At 37.1% G+C, this 18,415-nt stretch overlaps 2 protein-coding genes across 4 annotated transcripts; both read left to right on the forward strand.

Annotated features, from left to right (window-relative positions):
* The first annotated feature begins 1,502 nt into the window (after positions 1 to 1,502).
* On the forward strand, positions 1,503 to 10,183 carry LOC110691774. Of its 3 annotated transcripts, XM_021868719.1 has the most exons (9): positions 3,110 to 3,146; positions 3,367 to 3,421; positions 3,508 to 3,549; positions 3,711 to 3,785; positions 4,265 to 4,353; positions 4,658 to 4,682; positions 5,502 to 5,540; positions 9,859 to 9,980; positions 10,072 to 10,183. In XM_021868719.1, exons 2-8 carry the CDS (start codon positions 3,414 to 3,416, stop codon positions 9,977 to 9,979), a joined length of 399 nt encoding a protein of 132 aa, XP_021724411.1. In that variant the 5' UTR covers positions 3,110 to 3,146; positions 3,367 to 3,413; the 3' UTR covers position 9,980; positions 10,072 to 10,183. The 3 variants fall into 3 exon arrangements, 2 of the variants coding, with proteins under 2 accessions (XP_021724412.1, XP_021724411.1); XR_002505343.1 differs by lacking the exons at positions 3,508 to 3,549; positions 3,711 to 3,785 and adding an exon at positions 1,503 to 1,647 and having other exon boundaries at positions 3,025 to 3,146; XM_021868720.1 differs by lacking the exons at positions 3,508 to 3,549; positions 10,072 to 10,183 and having other exon boundaries at positions 3,068 to 3,146; positions 9,859 to 9,995.
* On the forward strand, positions 9,977 to 16,896 carry LOC110691773. The gene is made up of 12 exons (XM_021868718.1): positions 9,977 to 10,358; positions 10,451 to 10,694; positions 10,795 to 11,057; positions 11,159 to 11,542; positions 11,619 to 11,689; positions 12,667 to 12,924; positions 13,022 to 13,392; positions 13,481 to 13,662; positions 13,757 to 13,867; positions 13,953 to 14,010; positions 14,110 to 14,208; positions 16,780 to 16,896. Exons 1-6 carry the CDS (start codon positions 10,203 to 10,205, stop codon positions 12,749 to 12,751), a joined length of 1,203 nt encoding a protein of 400 aa, XP_021724410.1. The 5' UTR covers positions 9,977 to 10,202; the 3' UTR covers positions 12,752 to 12,924; positions 13,022 to 13,392; positions 13,481 to 13,662; positions 13,757 to 13,867; positions 13,953 to 14,010; positions 14,110 to 14,208; positions 16,780 to 16,896.
* The last annotated feature ends 1,519 nt before the right edge of the window (positions 16,897 to 18,415 follow it).

Consider the following 18,415-nt stretch of genomic DNA (forward strand, 5'->3'; position numbering starts at 1 on the left):
CTCTTTAATTTCAAAGGGGTTGTGTGGCCACTGAGTTGTGAGTTCTACTTGACTTTAATTTTATTCTAACCCCATTGTGTAAGGGTGTCATGATGCCAATAGTTTCCAAGGGTAACATGTCTTGGGGTTATGCAAAATATCAACGAATTCGAGTAACCAACGTGTTTTCAATGTATCGATCCCTCTCCTCCTCCCTTGTAAATGCTTGTGTTTAGCATCTCGAGAACTTAATGTTGAAGGAATTAGATTGTCGTAATAATACATATGACAACCAAAGCAAAGTTTACTTTGATAAACCAACGCTTTGTTGAGTTCGTTATTGAAGCGGCAACCATTAAACCATCTACGTAAGCTTACAAAGGAGGGAAGAAGGTGTTACACATTCAATTTTATAACAATCAGCATTTGTTGGCAAACAACATAGCTCATGTGTTCTTGGTCCTCATTAATCAGTGATATTAAGTGGACATCTTGGACAATAGGATCAAAGCTAGAAAAAGAATTGCAAATTAAACAAAGTCAAGATACCTTAGAGTCCTATTTTGAGAAATTCCATGTTAATATTTGAGAATGATCAATTCATGTATATGAACACTAAAACCGCTAAAAATAAACAATGATTTATTAATCTCATACACAAGTTTTAAGCATGCCTTATTGCTTCTTGGATCATTGGATGACACTTTAAGGCACACAATTGAGGAGAAACAATTAATAATATGTCCATAGTTCAATTAATTTATTTGAGCTTAGAAATGCTCAATAAGCTGAATTTCAATTAAGTACTTAATTTGTTTATTTAAAATCTACTCATGCTACAAGTGGGACTTTGAGCTTGTCTACAAGGAAAGCTCCAATAAATAAGCTATATGATGATCACACATTACCATAATTTCAACCAAACAATAGTTTATTTGACAAATATTGAACAACATTCCACTTATCAATATGCTTTCGTGAATCTTGTATAGGTGGTTTTACTAGTTGATATACTTAACACCAATGAGTTATACTATAACTTTCTTTAGGTTTAATTTTATCTTTATGTTTTATGTATGTACTCTATAAATATATATTCAATTATTCACATATAAATGGAAGATTTCGAGGCACTGAAATCAAATTATAGACGATATGGACTCGATGTATTTTTTTTTCCGAACTATTTGTTTTCATAGCAATTATATTCTTAGCATATTTTAAAAAATTGGAAAATTTCACACCTCTTTAGACATGGTGTTCTAGTGTGTATTCTATCCTATAAATACTTGTATTTTTTTAGTTTCTCTATGATTTAACAAATTAACACTAAAAGTTGAGAATCAAGATTCGCCTAGTGGTTGAAGACCCTCTTTTCACCCGTTGAGAGGAGTTCGATTCTCACTCTATTCAAATGGAATTTCTAATTTCCCTCTACTTGTAAATTGTAAAGAAATTAACCGATCACGATCTAACGTGACTCGAATCCGAATTAGTCTGAGTCTAGTATACTATATATCCCAATAGAGTAATAATTTAGGTGGACACTAGGTTATTCTTCTTGCACATACACACACTCTCTCCATCACTCACGCACACTCTCTCTCTCTCATTACGGTGGAACAGCAGCTGCCATTGTTGAACCGCCTGCTCCTTCACCTTCTCCAGGTTAAACCCTAATTTTCTCTCTCTCTAATCTCTTCTTCTACCTTTCTTCCTTTGATCGATTTGTTCTTTAATTCGCTAATATTCGATTTCTCATTCGTTTAATCGGTTTATGTTCTGCTATATTCTGTCTTCAAATTGCTTCGATTTCTGTCACCATTTTATAGTTCTGCTGTAAATTTTGATGCTAATTAATGCCTGATTTAGCTGATATTTCTGCGATTGTGGAATTGTATTGGGGGTTTAAGGTTTAGGGTTCATTTAATTTTGATGAATTATGGGTATGTTTTTGCTTGTCTGGTTTTAATATTTTTTTTGTAGCATAGGTGTAAATTTTTCGATTGATGTGGTTCAAAATGTGTACAGGGGTTTTTGTATGATGTTGGGTAGGAATTATCGTTGTTGGTTGATTTCTGTTGTGTTCATGAGCTGAAATTGTAGTTTTTTGATATTTTTGGTTTAATTTGGTGTGTTTGGGGTGTAACGAATAAACTCATAATAGTCTGGACTTTACGGCAAAAATCTGAGTCTCATTCTGGTTTTTGACTGCGTCATTAGCGCAAAATCTGCTTAATTTTCCATTCACAAAGGAGGAAAATGCGAATGTGTGGGCACACATTGTGTAGTATTGAAGGTGGAGGAAGACGATTTGGCATTTTTAGTTTGGTAGTTGGTGCTCGGTGTTGCTTTCTCATTGTAAAATCACATCACTTTGTAGCATGCATGCACGTATCTCAAGTTCAATTATTGCCAAACGGTTTCCCTAAGTGCTGTTAGGTAGAAAATTGTTGTGCTGTTTTCCATTAAGTATTTGTCTTGCTGAGTGTAACTTGTTTGTAACTTGTTTTCTCATTGTAAAATTACATCTCTTTGTAGCATGCATGTAAGTATCTCAAGTGATGCTACAATATTGTTTTCAAACGGTTTCCCCAAGTGTCGTTAGGTAGAAAATCGTTTTATTTTTTTACATTAAGCATTTGTCTTGCTTAGTGTAACATTGAGAGTCCAAGGGAAATCTAAGTTGTGTCAATATTCTTACATTTTGCCTTTCTGCTTCATTTGTCAATAGCTTATAATTTTGTGGCTTTTGTTATATTCTCAGTTTGCCTCGTTTTTTTTTGCTCTATAAAGCTTCCCTACGAGTTTTGGGAATGAAACTTCTTATGTATCAGATACTTAAGAGTATTAAAACTTAGAATCCAATTTGGTAAAAGCTGGCATTATATTTGCCATTTTTTTGCTGTGTTGAATATTCTTTTGTGTATATGCTACAATATAATTATTGTTTAGTTAGTGTAGGAGATTCTTTAATCTGCCAGGTTGCTCAAATTTTATGTCTTCCATTTTGTGATTCTTGAGTTTTTATCTCTTTTGCAACAGAAAACAGGAAAACTGGCTTGACTTTTAGGCACCAAGAGGGAGATATGGCCAAGAAGAAAAACCCATTTGTTTTTTTGGATGTGTCTATTGATGGAGATCCATTTGAGAGGATGGTTTTTGAGGTATTATTTTGCATGTAACATAATTGAATGCTGACAGGGGGTGGTGTTATGGCTGTTATCTATTTGATGTCTGACTATGTCCCTGTTGTCTATCTACTTCATTTTCCCTTTTGATTCTCTTGAGATGCATTTTGAGCTTATGGCTTCCCGCAATGTTTTTTCTCTTTATACCTTTTATTGAAACCTAGAGATGTTAATGTTTAATGCTTTGTTTCTACAGCTCTTTACTGATGCAGCTCCAAAGACTGCAGAAAATTTTCGTGTGTTATGTACAGGTAATAACAATGTGTTTTATTTCCCCCTTGTTGCTTCGTCGTCTATGTTGATTCTTAAATTGCAACTTTGATATTGGTTTTTCCAGAACTATTCTTTTTATATATTCCATGAATGTGAACACAAAATGGTACGACTGCAACCTCTTTTTTTGTTTTGTTTTTTTATTTTGTTTTTTAAATTCAAAATTTGGTGCATTGTGGCCGGTTGTTTCACTGGTCTTGGTTATTTTTTATACTTATGCGTCCATATAAAGCAGTGAGCTTTTCCATTATGCCATTTATTTGATAGTTATTGCTGGAAAATGGGAGGTCATTCAACTAGCGGTTGTTGGTCTGTTCCGTGTTTATACAACTTAATAAAGCGGTGAGCCTCCCCACTGTTATGCCATTTAATTTCCGGGCTCTTACTAGTAATTGGGAGGTCGGTTGTTATGATAGTAGCTTGAGTGCTTTTTGTATTATTTTGAATATCTGCATGATTTTCATTGATAGTGTATCCTCTATGAAGATTGAAATTTGTGATGCATGATTTTCTTTGATAGCGTATCCTCTATGAAGATTGAAATTTGTGATGTTATAAATCCACCACTCAGGCCTATATTCCGAAGTGAACAAATTTGTATATACAGTTACTTACAAGAATTACAGATAATGCATTCTCATTGTTGTTCATGGGTTGACTTTTAGTGGTGATGGTACACTCATTCTTATAGCTTGTGTTGTTTCTTTGGATCTTTTAATTGCTGTTTTATTATATTCTTTTTTTTTTTTTTGGTGTTATCATATTTGATATTATATAGTCGTTCAATCTTTTAAATATGAAAGAATTTTCTGAATTTCCAGGAGAGAAGGGAGTTGGCCCCAAGTTAAGGAAGCCCTTGCACTACAAAGGGACCTTTTTCCATCGGATAGTGAAGGGTTTTATGGCTCAGGTATCTTGGGTTTGATCTGTGCTCTTTAGTCTTAATTGTATTCTTATTCTTCTCTTTATTATGATTTTCTGCCTGAACATGAGCTAGAAGTGGTCTTCCTGTTTCATTGGTGAGTTATCGTTGTTTATGCTGTAGGATATAGGGCTGATGGTCACACCTGCTTTTCTAATGATGTAGTTTTAAGGTTGTATTTGCTATGTTTTTTATCCAGCATGATTTAGTAAAGGTTATTTGCTTTGCGCCTGATTATATACTAGATTATTCTTTTCTGATGATTAATTGATGTTTTGTTCCTATTCTGTAGGGTGGAGATCTCCTCAGAAAAGAGGGTATGTGCTGTTTCCATACTTGATCTTTCTGTATCATGATTAAACTCTGAACTTAAATGCTTTTTTATGACTGACTGAGGCTGAAATATTTTGATAAATGTAGTTCATTTCATGGCAGGATAGGGAATACATTGAGAAATTTTCATGTGTGCCTTTTCATTTTATGATTGCAAATTTTACCATCATATGCACCATAGTAGCTCCTTTTGTCCATATGATACTACTATCTTTCTAGGTGTTCTCTTCCACCTATTTGTAATATAAGTTGACCCGTTCTTGTTTTTTTTATTTATTTTTTTTAAACTGGAATACATTGAGAAATTTCCACGTGTATTATTTTATACTTCTTCCGATTTCTTATAATTTACTCACTTTCCTATTTTGAATGTTTCCTTTTAATTTACTCGGTTATAATTTACTAATTTTAGAATAGGGGCCCACATTTTTTTTTTGACAAATAACACCTTTTATGTCACTTTCACTTTTTTTTCTCTCCAAAATTTAAATGCATCTCTTGGTAACTGTGAAAAGGTAAGTGTGTAATTGAAATGAAATGGAGGGAGTAGTATTGAATGCTTATAAACTTTTACACCTGTGTTGTGATCCCTGAATGTCAGTGCCCCCAGTTTGACAGTAATTTAGGCATGTGATATTATTGACTGAGTATTACATGAGTTGATAAAAGTTGGGATAAACAAATTCTTGGCTCTTGATTTCTTGTTTGTGGATGAAAGAAAAATTTCTTATTTGGCTGTATTTAATCGTATGCCTTTTCTTGTTCTCAGGCTTGACATTTTTTTTTTCATCTGTATATTGCAGGTTCAGCTGGGGAAAGTATTTACGGGGACAGATTTCCAGGTAAAATTTTGACTTTTACTGTAGCAACAACCTTAGCCTTGAAGTGATTTGCTTTGATACCTACACTTTACTCCTATCCCTAAAAGATATGCCACATTTGATTTATGTGTTCAATCATTATTATTATTATTATTATTATTATTATTATTGTAACTTAATGTAATTTCCAACAGATATACAATCAACGATGGTGTGCTTTGAATTCTAAATTTTAATGTTTCTTAATTAGGGACAGCTGAAGTACTTGATTGTATTCACTGAGTTTGCTGAACTTGAGGTAGAAATGCATAAACCGTAAGTGGTGTAATATAAATGGGCTCGGATGGAGAATTTTAGCTCACTCAGTTAGCAGCTTGACAAGTTTAACCAAATTAATTAGTTATTTAAGTTAGGGTTTGTAATGCAAGATTTGACCTATAAATCAGATATTCAAATGCGTGAGTAATTTTCCAAACTCATTCTTGGTGTGATAAACATTTCCAAGTCGTCAAATCAAGAAGAATGAAATCATACGCTCACCCTTAAATTATTGGGTTATACTTGTAGGTTCGAGTGCAGTTATTTAGTTTTTCCTTTACAGATCTACAGTGCAGGCTGTGCAGCACCATGACTTTATGGCTTTCCTATGAAAGTAATCATATCAAGCAGAAAGAAAGCATAAGCTTGTGCACCCTTAAATTATTTGGCTATAGGTCCGAATGCAATCATTTAATTTTCCCGTTTTAATCATCTTATCAGCGCAGAATGGGTGTCGATTGGCTCTACTGTCCTTGTGTTGATTGTAATAATGTGAAGGTGGTCAATAGTGTTGAAATCATTAGAGATCATGTAATTTGTTGTGGGTTTAGGCTTAAATACCATGTGTGGATTTGGCACGGTGAAGAAGGAGAGTACAGTGGGGATGTTGATGGGAATGATGTGCATGATAGAAGCAATGACATTCGTGTGGACGAGGAATACTGGAATAATGATGAACATATTATTGATAATGGTGATGAGGATGGATTTGAGGATGATCAGGTGGATGAGGTCGAGGATGAAGGGTAGATGAGATGATGCGTGGTGTTGAAGGGACGTGTTTGAGTCATTATCGGAGGCTTCTAAAAAGCCTTTGTATCCTGGGTGCAAAAAATACTCCAAACTAAAAGCCGTGCTAATACTTTTTAACATTAAGTCGAAGCATGGGTGGACGGACAATAGTTTTACTTCTTTGTTGACCGCGTTAAGTGAGATGTTGCCTGACGGCAATGAAATTCCTAAGTCTTACTATTACGCAAAGAAGCTCATGTGTCCATTTGGTTTGGAGTATAAGAAGATACATGCATGTCCTAATGATTGTATTTTTTATCGAAATGAATATGAACAATTGGAGGAGTATCCACGATGCAAGAAGTCGCGCTACAAGCGCATGAGTTGCAATGCTGGTACGAAGGGATCTTCTGCTAAGGTGTTGTGGTATCTTCCCATTATTCCAAGGTTTAAGCGTCTATTCTCAACACCAAAAGACGCTAAAAACTTGAGTTGGCATGCAGAGGGAAGAAAGAAGAACAGAATGTTGAAGCATCCAACCGACTCCCCGCATTGGAAGAACATTGATATGAAGTTTGGGGAATTTGGTGATGAAGTTAGAAATTTAAGGCTTGGGTTATGCACGGATGGGATGAATCCATTTGGCACTCTTAGTACCCAACACAGCACATGACCGGTACTTTTAGTGATCTACAATTTGCCTCCTTGGTTGTGCATGAAACGGAAATACGTAATGCTTTCACTATTGATAACGGGGCCAAGGCAACCTGAAAACGACTTAGATGTTTATCTTGCGCCACTTGTTGACGATTTGAGAAAGATGTGGGACGAAGGGGTTCTCGTTTTTTATGCTCATAAGAATAAGATGTTCACATTGCGTGCAGCTCTTATGTGGACCGTTAATGATTTTTCTGCATATGGCAACTTGTTTGGGTACAAGAACAAAGGAAAAACAGCATGTCCCATTTGTATTGATGACACACCAAGCATTCGCCTTGATCATTCTCACAAAGAGGTGTACGTGGGACCAGAAGGTTGCTCAGGCGCGATAACCCGTACCGTAGGCAGAAAAAGGCTTTCGATGGGACAGTGGAAGAGGGGACTGCGCCTAGGCCGTTGACTGGTGATGAGGTTTATGCTCGAGTTAAGGGTATACGAACAGTATTTGGGAAAACAGAAAAAGCTGCGGACTCAACTGCTCTCTTTAAAAAAGAATCAATCTTTTGGAAGCTTCCGTACCGGAAAAAACATGACGTTAGGCACTGTCTTGATGTAATGCATATAGAGAAGAATGTGTGTGATGCTCTTGTGGGAATGCTGATGAATATTCAAGGCAAAACAAAGGACGGTAAGGGTGCACGGTAAGATTTGAAAAAGATGAGGGTTCGTCCAGAATTGTGGGCTCAGGAAAAGGTTAGAAAGGGAAAAGAAGAGGAAACGAAAAATGAAATGAGTTCGAAAAAAGGAAAGGGGAAGAGCAAGGTAAAGGAAAAGGCCACGGATGCGTCAAAGAAGAAATATGAGGGAAAAGCCAAGGATGACAAGGCTTATTTACCTCCGGCTTGCTACACATTGTCAAGGGTAGAAAAACGGATGTTTTGTGCATGTCTGTACGACATTAAGGTTTCATCAGGGTACGCATCTAACATGAAAAGATTTGTGTCCTTAAATGGAGAATTGAAGCTGACAAGTATGAAATCTCATGATTGTCATGTTCTGATGCAAGTATTCCTACCAATTGCAATACGTGGTATTTTACTAAAGCACGTGAGGAAAGTTATTACAAGTCTCTGTTCATTTTTCAATACAATATACAGCAAAGTGCTTGATCCTTGTACACTTGATGCTTTGCAGGCGGATGTGGTTGTGACTTTGTGCAAATTTGAGATGTACTTCCCACCCTCATTTTTTGACATAATGGTGCATCTTATTCTTCATTTGGTGCGTGAGATTAAGTTGTGCGGTCTAGTGTTCATGAGGTGGTGCTATCCTTTTGAAAGACACATGGGTACATTGCAAAATAACGTAAGGAATCGGGCTCACCCGGAAGGAAGTATGATTTAAGGGACCGTGGGTGAAGAGATTGGTAATTTTGTGGCCGACTATATAGCCGTTGCTGAACCTATTGGTCTTCCTACTTCTCGACATGAAGGGAGACTTGATGGTCAGGGCACAATCGAGTCGAAACGAATGACACCTGACCGAGATAAGTTCTTACAAGCACACCTATATGTGTTGCACCATGTTGCAGATGTTCACCCATACTTAGATGAGCACATGGCTAGTTTGCGTGATGAATTCCCATCGAAAGGTGAAAGGGCATTGATGCAGTTGCATAATAAGAGGTTTGTGAGTTGGTTTCGTGAACGAGTGATGGGTAAAATGGATGAGAGTGTCACTGATACAGTAAGGTGGCTTGCTTATGGTCCTAGAGATGATGTTCGCTCATTTGACGGATATGACATAAATGGGTACACTTTTTGGACTGAGCGTCAAGATTTGAAATCTTCCTTGACCCAAAACAGTGGTGTAACGCTTGTGGCATCGTCAAGGGAGTTTGCAAGTGCTAAGGATAAATCACCCGTTGATGCAGAGTTGTCATACTATGGTCGAATTCAAGAAATATGGGAGCTTGATTATTTGTAACTTCACGGTTGCTCTTTTTCAGTGTAAGTGAGTTGATAATATCAGGCATAACGTCAAATATGATGACTTTACTCTTGTAGATCTTGGTCATCTGAATGATAGTGCGGAACCATTCATCCTTGCATCTCAAGCTAAGCAAGTGTTTTACGTAACTGACCCACCCGATTCAAAATGGTCTATTGTGTTAGCCGGCAAAAGAAGAATCCTAGGCATTGGAGATGTCGAGAATGAGGAAGAATATGATGCGTTTGATGACTCGGCACCTTTCACTGTTCCTAGACCTGTTGTAACAAATGACATAGACAACCAAGCCAATTATATGCGATCAGACCACAACTAAGGAATATTAGATTGGGGTAATATTTTTCAGCAATTTTGAAATTGTAGGCGTTAAAAGTATTATTAAATCACAGGTTAGGTGAAAATGAATGAAAGTGTTAACTTACTTGCCCATTTTTCACATTTTCTTTTAAATGAATGAAGTAACTTTTAAAACATTTGAAATATGGAATAAAAACGACCTACACTTACCCATTTTCTATGTTGATTTGTATTATAATTCAGCAATTTATATTTGATTATAACTTTACCTTTCAAATTTATTTATATTACAACTAATAACGTGTTATGTTTGTAATGGCAGGTGTTTACATCTCATGGCGGACGATCAGGACCGTATTTGTGTCGAGGATGTAGAGGATGATGATGATGATTTCACTGAGGATGAGGGCGAGCTGTATGATGTGAACAAGGAGCCTGATTAGGGTAAGGCAGAATCAGGCTCAGGATGAGTTGAAGCGTAGGCTTGATGACTTTGAAATTTCAGCTGAACAAGCGCCTCCTATTGACAATGCAGTTTCTGAGTCGATTGGTGAGAACCCTACTTCCCACACTCAAAGCCACGGACAAAGTGGAGGGGGGGTGAAGGCACCGGCTAAGAAAAAGGCGAGGGGTCTGACGACAAGTTTCAAGAAACCCGTCGGTCCCATGGTCCTGGAGTATGACAAGGCAGGCCAACCTACAGGCAAATGGCGTCGTCAATATGCTGTTCACGTTGGCATTTGTGCGCGCAAAATCCCCATTACTCTTGGTGAGCGGGAAGTATCTCCTGGCTTGATTGACACATTTTGGAATGATACAAGGGCAAGTGTTTTGTTTGCACACAATTATAAGTACCTTCACTTTATTGTTATTTAAAAGGGGAAACTATTAATCGTTTTTATTTGTGCTTGTAGAGTCTGTTTAACATTCCTAATGATGCCGCCAAGCGAAGGGTGTTTGAATCTTTACTAGCGCAAAGATTCAGAGGCTTCAAGACCACCTTAGTTCGTACGTGGATCACAAAGACAAGGGTGAGAAAACCAAAGAACAAGAAAGGAGGTGGCAATGATGATGAAGTCATCGAGGAAGAGCAACTCCCATGGCAAAAATGGCCAAGCGTATTGAAGGATAATTGGGAAGCTTTCGTTCTTCAAAAAAGTAAAAAGGAAGCAATTGTAAGTTTAAGTAAATCTGATGACAATTGTATAATATATTAACTCTTTTTGAAGTAATGATACTAACATTTCTAATTATGTAGGAACTGAGGGAGCAAAATTCAAAAATGCATTGCAGAGGCAATACACCCATCGTATGGCGTGTAAGACATTTGGTGAATGGAGGGAAACGTGGGTCAAGGATGGAGTTTACCCCACTTCGCTTCTAGGGTCCTCTAAAGAACCCTCTGATTCCACGACCACTACGTTGGTGAGTCATGCTGGCGATTTCATTTGCTCTCTACATTCGCGTGACAAGAAAATGGGTTATCAAGGCTCCGGAAACCAAAGAATGGCAGATAAACTCGTAAGCAACTATGAACTAGTGAACTTTATAAAGCTTTTGCATAAATATCACTTTACTAAAACATTAATTATATTCATGTTGCCTTTTTGTTTTTACTACAGTTTGAGTACACTAAAGAACTGGTTGAACGCAAGCTCGTCCCAATAGTAGAGAAGGACCCTTTCACCTTGGCTTTGGGAAAACCCTACCATCCAAGACGGGTATTAGGTGCGGGAGGGACCTTGCTAGGATGGGAAAAGGTGATGGGTCCAAAATATACCAAATCAGGAAGATCCCGAGTAAGTGTGAACTCACCATATGACTTGGATGCCACGGTGACATCAATTAAGGAACAAGTGCGCAACGAGATGCGATTCAATGCTTGGGTGAAGCAAATGAACTTGCTGGGCTTGCCTTTCCCCTCGACTGCACCGGTCGACTCATGTAGTCACCCACACGATCAAGGAGAAGATGAGATACATGGAGACGATGATGAGATACATGAGGTCGTCTCATATCTATTAGTTTTTGCATATTGAGTTACGTGAGATCTAAGGCGGCATTATTAATTTACTATTGCAGGTTGGTACCCTACACATGCGGACTCGAGGGAGATTCATAATCCAACATCTCATGAATTTCCAGATTTACAGGTGAGTTGTTTAGTTCTATGTAAATGTTCTCACTTATATTGGAGGTGTTTGAGAGAGTGACCATAGTCGTACTGTTGTCTATGCTGCTGGGTGATAGTATTAATTACTATAGAATTGACAAACGTTGACTTGATAAGATAGCTCGATAAATATAGAGAAAAAATGACTTTTAATTGCATTTTAATTTTAAACTAATCTTTCACTAGGGTAGTCAGCTCTAAATCAACTTGTTTTAAACGTTGACTTGATAAGATAGCTCGATGTTTCTTCGTTTCTGTTTTCGGTTGGCTGTTGGTTTGCAAGGCTGCTGTGTTTTGTTGTGCTATTGTTGTGCTTGCTGTTTCTGTTTTGCTGTTGTCTGCTGTGTCTGCCTCTGCTTGCTGTGTCTGCCCCTGCCTGTATGCTGTGTGCCTATGTCTGCATGCTTCTGTCTACTGCTTCTGTCTGCTACCGCTGTCTGCTACAGTCTGCTGCTGTCTGCTTCTACCTACTGCTGTCTGCTGTCTGCTTCTAATCTGTTGTGTTGCTTGCTGTTGTGCTGTTTCTGTTGTTGTTGTGCTGCTGCTGTTTCTGTTTCTGTGCTGCTGTTTTTGTTTTTGTTTCTGTGTTTGCTGGCTGCTGTGTTTATTTCTGTTTCTGTGTTTGTTGGCTACTGCTATGTTGCTGTTTTCTGTTTTAGTGTTGTTGTTTTTGTGTTTGCTGGCTGTTGTGTTGCTGTTTCAGTTGCTGTTTGAGTGCTGCTACTGTCTGCCTGCCTGCTGCTGTCATGCTGTCTGCCTGCTGTTTCTGTGCTGCTGTCTGCTGTGTGTGTTGTTGTGTGTTGCTGTTGTTTGTGGCTGTGTGTGTTGCTGTGTGTTGTTGTTATGTGTGTTGTTGTTTATGTGTTGTGTGTTGCTGTTGTTTGTGGCTGTGCAAAGCAGTTTCTATTTGCTTATTTGTGGAGTTTTGCTAATGAAATTTCTTCCAAATTGGTGTAGGAAGAGACCCGTTGTGCACTTCTACACCCGGGGCTATCAAACAGTGGACCTTTGCAGTTGGTTGCGTATGCTAGTGCACAACTGACCAGTGGTACGGTCCATTCGCGACCGCTTAGGCCACAGATCAATTCTGTGGTTGCGGGGTTCGAGAACATCCGAGTACTGGTGCCCATAGAGGAGGATGGGATTACTACACTCTGGGAAGCAAAAGTTAGCTTTGTGCAATGGCCATGTGCTTGGGTAAGGTTGATCAACGTGGTATGATTTTGGGTTCACTCTTTACTCTATGCCCGGTTGTCTTCCCAAGAGTTGGATGGATTTATTTTCTAACCAATTGCGTGATTTGTGTTATTAGATTTCGAAGAAAAGCCAAACTTCAAAGAGGAGGGTGGATCAGCCTAAAAGCATCAATTAACCAGTGCCAAAGAAGAGGAGTGAACAACGGTCGGAGAGTGAAAAAGCGTCGAAGAAGAACTCTTCGAGAGGTTCAGTTATGCAAGCTACTCCACTTGTTGCAGACACGGTCCTTCAATCGCTCTCTAAAGATTTAACTTATCTACACAACCGTGTTAGTATGCTGCCTAGTGACACTCCCATTGAAGTTGCACTACCTAAGACATTGTTCCACTATGATGACGATGCAATTGCATGGCTCAACAAAGAATATGTGTAGAAATTTCTAAGTGGTTCAATGCTTAACATTTCCCTCATTCAAACATTCATGAGGTAATTTAATGCCAAGCAAATTATGTTATTCAGATTAGTGGTGATTGTCGTTTATTTTTCCATTAATATTCTACTATCATGCATGCAGAGCACTACAGGAGCACTTACGTGACATTGATTCTCCGTGTCAAGTTGGGTGGTTATGCCCCGAGCAGATCTCCACTACTAGAATCTTAGGCAACCCCCCGACGTGTTGTACTATGTTGAACGGAGTATCAAGTAATCAGTGCGTGCGGGGGACAAGTTCATATTCGCCCCATGTTATGAGGAGTACGTCTAATCATGTCAAATTCATTTGTTTCCCCTGATTATATGTTGTACATGGCTAATTATTGATTTGTTTGTCTATTGTGAATTTATGTAGTTTGCATTGGACCCTGGTGGTGATTTGTGTTTCCAGTAACACAATCTTCCTTTTCGATTCAGCTCGATTGCCTCATCCAAAAAAACTCCTCGTGAAGTCCACACTGCAAAAGTAAATAAAGCTATCTGGTGTTGATTATCATTACCTAACTCATTTATTAGTCAAACTAATCAAATTTGAACTTACTTTTCTATAGTGTAATGAAGAAGATAAATTGTCGAGCTCCTCAAGGTCACACATGGAAATCACCGATGGTAATGCCACATGATATTGTGAATTTCGTAATAAACAATGCGTAAAATTTTACTAATTTGCTATGCATGTTTGATTCATGTACTTTGTTCCGATGCTAGTGCACATAACAAGATAACGGAGTTGATTGTGGCCTATACGTAATGAGATTCATGTTTGACATAGTGAGTCGTTGTACAGATACACTACAGCTTGATGAGGTATGCCATTGACTTAGTTTATTTGCTCGTAACATGTGATTTGATAAGAAATGCAGGAAATAGGCATCCTAGTAGTCATATAGGCCTTACTTGGGCCATTTTGGATGAAAATGCGTCCTAAAACACTTGAACTGCTCTATTCATGTGATTTCAAGCGTTAACCGCCTATAACTAACTAAAAATGACATGTTATGAGAAAGAATGAGTTCATTTGACAAGAAATGTAGGAAATAGGCATCCTAGTAGTCATATAGGCCTTATTTAGGCCATTTTGGATGAAAATGCTTCCTAAAACCCTTAAATTGCTCTTTTCATGTGATTTCAAGTCTTAGCCGCCTATAACTAAGTAAAAATGACATGTTATGAGAGAGAATGAGTTCATTTGATAAGAAATGTAGGAAATAGGCATCCTAGTAGTCATATAGGCCTTATTTGGGTCATTTTGGATGAAAATGCTTCCTAAAACCCTTAAATTGTTCTTTTCATGTGATTTCAAGCCTTAGCTGCCTATAACTAAGTAATGTTGACATGTTATGAGAAAGAATGAGTTCATTTGACAAGAAATGTAGGAAATAGGCATCCTAGTAGTCATATAGGCCTTATTTAGGCCATTTTGGATGAAAATGCTTCCTAAAACCCTTAAATTGCTCTTTTCATGTGATTTCAAGCCTTAGCCGCCTATAACTAAGTAAAAATGACATGTTATGAGAGAGAATGAGTTCATTTGACAAGAAATGTAGGAAATAGGCATCCTAGTAGTCATATAGGCCTTATTTGGGCCATTTTGGATCAAAATGCGCCCTAAAACACTTGAAATGCTCTATTCATGTGATTTCAAGCGTTAACCGCCTATAACTAAGTAATAATGACATGTTACGAGAAAGAATGAGTTCATTTGATAAAAAAATGTAGGAAATAGGCATCCTAGTAGTCAAATAGGCCTTATTTGGGCCATTTTGGATGAAAATGCGTCCTAAAACCCTTTAATTGCTCTTTTCATGTGATTTCAAGCCTTAACCGCCTATAACTAAGTGATAATGACATGTTATGAGAAAGAATGAGTTCATTTGATAAGAAATGTAAGAAATAGGCATCCTAGTAGTCATATAGGTCTTACTTGGACCATTTTAGATGAAAATGCGTCCTAAAACACTTGAACTGCTCTTTTCATGTGATTTCAAGCCTTAGCTGCCTATAACTAAGTAATAATGACATGTTATGACAAAGCATGAGTTCATTTGACAAGAAATGTAGGAAATAGGCATCCTAGTAGTCAAATAGGCCTTATTTGGGCCATTTTGGATGGAAAATGCGTCCTAAAACCCTTAAATTGCTCTTTTCATGTGATTTCAAGCCTTAGCCGCCTATAACTAAGTAATGTTGAGATGTTATGAGAAAGAATGAGTTCATTTGATAAGAAATGTAGGAAATAGGCATCCTAGTAGTCAAATAGGCCTTATTTGGGCCATTTTGGATGAAAATGCGTCCTAAAACCCTTAAATTGCTCTTTTCATGTGATTTCAAGCCTTAACCGCCTATAACTAAGTGATAATGACATGTTATGAGAAAGAATGAGTTCATTTGATAAGAAATGTAAGAAATAGGCATCCTAGTAGTCATATAGGTCTTACTTGGACCATTTTAGATGAAAATGCGTCCTAAAACACTTGAACTGCTCTTTTCATGTGATTTCAAGCCTTAGCTGCCTATAACTAAGTAATAATGACATGTTATGACAAAGAATGAGTTCATTTGACAAGAAATGTAGGAAATAGGCATCCTAGTAGTCAAATAGGCCTTATTTGGGCCATTTTGGATGGAAAATGCGTCCTAAAACCCTTAAATTGCTCTTTTCATGTGATTTCAAGCCTTAGCCGCCTATAACTAAGTAATGTTGAGATGTTATGAGAAAGAATGAGTTCATTTGATAAGAAATGCAGGAAATAGGCATCCTAGTAGTCAAATAGGCCTTATTTGGGCCATTTTGGATGAAAATGCGTCCTAAAACCCTTAAATTGCTCTTTTCATGTGATTTCAAGCCTTAACCGCCTATAACTAAGTGATAATGACATGTTATGAGAAAGAATGAGTTCATTTGATAAGAAATGTAAGAAATAGGCATCCTAGTAGTCATATAGGTCTTACTTGGACCATTTTAGATGAAAATGCGTCCTAAAACACTTGAACTGCTCTTTTCATGTGATTTCAAGCCTTAGCTGCCTATAACTAAGTAATAATGACATGTTATGACAAAGCATGAGTTCATTTGACAAGAAATATAGGAAATAGGCATCCTAGTAGTCAAATAGGCCTTATTTGGGCCATTTTGGATGGAAAATGCGTCCTAAAACCCTTAAATTGCTCTTTTCATGTGATTTCAAGCCTTAGCCGCCTATAACTAAGTAATGTTGAGATGTTATGAGAAAGAATGAGTTCATTTGATAAGAAATGCAGGAAATAGGCATCCTAGTAATTAAATAGGCCTAAGTAATAAATTTTTGCCTAACTGAATGTATTTTTACATGCATAACCTAAGTAATTAATTCTAACATACTTTTTGTTTATTCCAAGTTTTACAAGGTACGAAAGGGAGGTCTGTTGACGAGCAAAGAACTTAATGAAGTTCGAGACATGTTGGCGTCCTTCATCACATTTAATTTGTAAATATCATTTCTATTTGAACTTGTTAACTACATTATTGATTAGTATTGTTTGTAATTATGACACTTTTTTTTAATTAGTATTGTTTGTAATTAGTATTGCATTTGAGATAATTAATTAATATCTATGTATTGTTATTATTTCAATTTACAAATTATTATTATTATTATTATTATTATTATTATTATTATTATATTATAATAATAATAATTATTATTATTGTTATTATAATATAATAATGGTAGAATTAATGCAGGATGTACAGGTTCTCATTATTATTATTAGTATTAGTATTAATATTATTATTTATTGTCGGAAAAAAAAAAAATCACAGTTAAAGGCACCGGTTCAGGCTTCAAACCGGTGCCTATTGTATTGAAATAAAAAAAAAAAAAAAAAAAGCGCGTCATGGGGTTTTGGCACCAGTTAACCAGTGCCAAAGAGGGTATTTTGCATCGGTTAACCGGTGCCAAATCTTTGAATAGCCACCGGTTTTGAACCGGTGCCAAATATTCAGAGATTTGACATCCCTCAAATCTGGAACGGTTCAATTAAAACCGGTGCGCAAAGGGGGGTTTGAACCGGTGCCTATTTCCTTTTTTCTACTAGTGGTTACACATTAATAAAGTACACATTATTACGAATCTAACAAGACCCCACTTGATATATTTTTTCCTTATAAATTATCGTACACATAAGGTCAAATTTTGGTCAAAGTAGACAATTAGACCAGACCAAATTAGATCAGCAAAAATAAGGTGAATTAAACAAGCCTTTTATCTGTTATAAAAAGGAAATTTTGTCAAATAACACCTTTTATAACCCTTTTGTTGTGAAAAACCACTTTATAATTTTTTAATTTTTTTTGTTAAAACACACCTAAAACCAGAATTTTGTTGCGAGAACACACCTTAGGCCGTTTTTAGGGGGATTGACTCGGTTTCCCGACGTTGACCCTCACGTGAAGGTCACGTGCCGAAACCCTTCCTTTCTTTTTCCCCCCTTTTCCTCCAATTACTTTCTCTCTCCTCAAAACCACCAAACCATAACCTAGCCAACCCAGCCGCCGACACCAACACCACCGCCTAGCCAACCTAACTGCCGACACCACCACCCACCAACCTAGCCGCCATCATCGGACACCCAAATCATTCTAAACTCACCACATACACCATCCATCACCCTCCAAAACCACTAAACCCACCATAAAACAACACAAAAAAAAAACCCTAAACATCTCTATAAATACCCCTAACCACCTCATAAACAACTCCAAACATCTTGACAATAACCCTTAACACCCTAAAACAAACCAATAGAGAGAAAAGAGGGTTGGTAGCTATTTTTCCCCCTTTCATACCTCCAATTAAAAACCCTAAAATAAGGTAAATCAAAAACCGAAAAATTAACAACCAATTTCATTAACTTTAACAACTTACATGCCTCAAAATTAGATTAATTAAGGTTCTTTGCAGAAATTTGAGCAAAACAATGGAGTTTGCCCCTTCAATTGATAGAATTCGAGGGTTGTTAGGAAGAACAGAGG

Source organism: Chenopodium quinoa, unplaced genomic scaffold (assembly GCF_001683475.1).
Source record: "Chenopodium quinoa cultivar QQ74 unplaced genomic scaffold, ASM168347v1, whole genome shotgun sequence".
Lineage (NCBI taxonomy): Eukaryota > Viridiplantae > Streptophyta > Magnoliopsida > Caryophyllales > Amaranthaceae > Chenopodium > Chenopodium quinoa.

What these genes read in the sequence shown, in the direction of transcription:
- LOC110691774 (XM_021868719.1), top strand. An exon ending in TTATACAACTTAATAAAGCG is followed by an intron (nt 3,786 to 4,264) that starts GTGAGCCTCCCC and finishes CTGAATTTCCAG; the next exon opens with GAGAGAAGGGAGTTGGCCCC. An exon ending in TGAAGGGTTTTATGGCTCAG is followed by an intron (nt 4,354 to 4,657) that starts GTATCTTGGGTT and finishes CCTATTCTGTAG; the next exon opens with GGTGGAGATCTCCTCAGAAA.
- LOC110691773 (XM_021868718.1), top strand. Translation starts at nt 10,203, where the DNA reads ATGGTCCTGGAGTATGACAAGGCAGGCCAACCTACAGGCAAATGGCGT. An exon ending in CATTTTGGAATGATACAAGG is followed by an intron (nt 10,359 to 10,450) that starts GCAAGTGTTTTG and finishes TTGTGCTTGTAG; the next exon opens with AGTCTGTTTAACATTCCTAA. An exon ending in ACGATGATGAGATACATGAG is followed by an intron (nt 11,543 to 11,618) that starts GTCGTCTCATAT and finishes TTACTATTGCAG; the next exon opens with GTTGGTACCCTACACATGCG.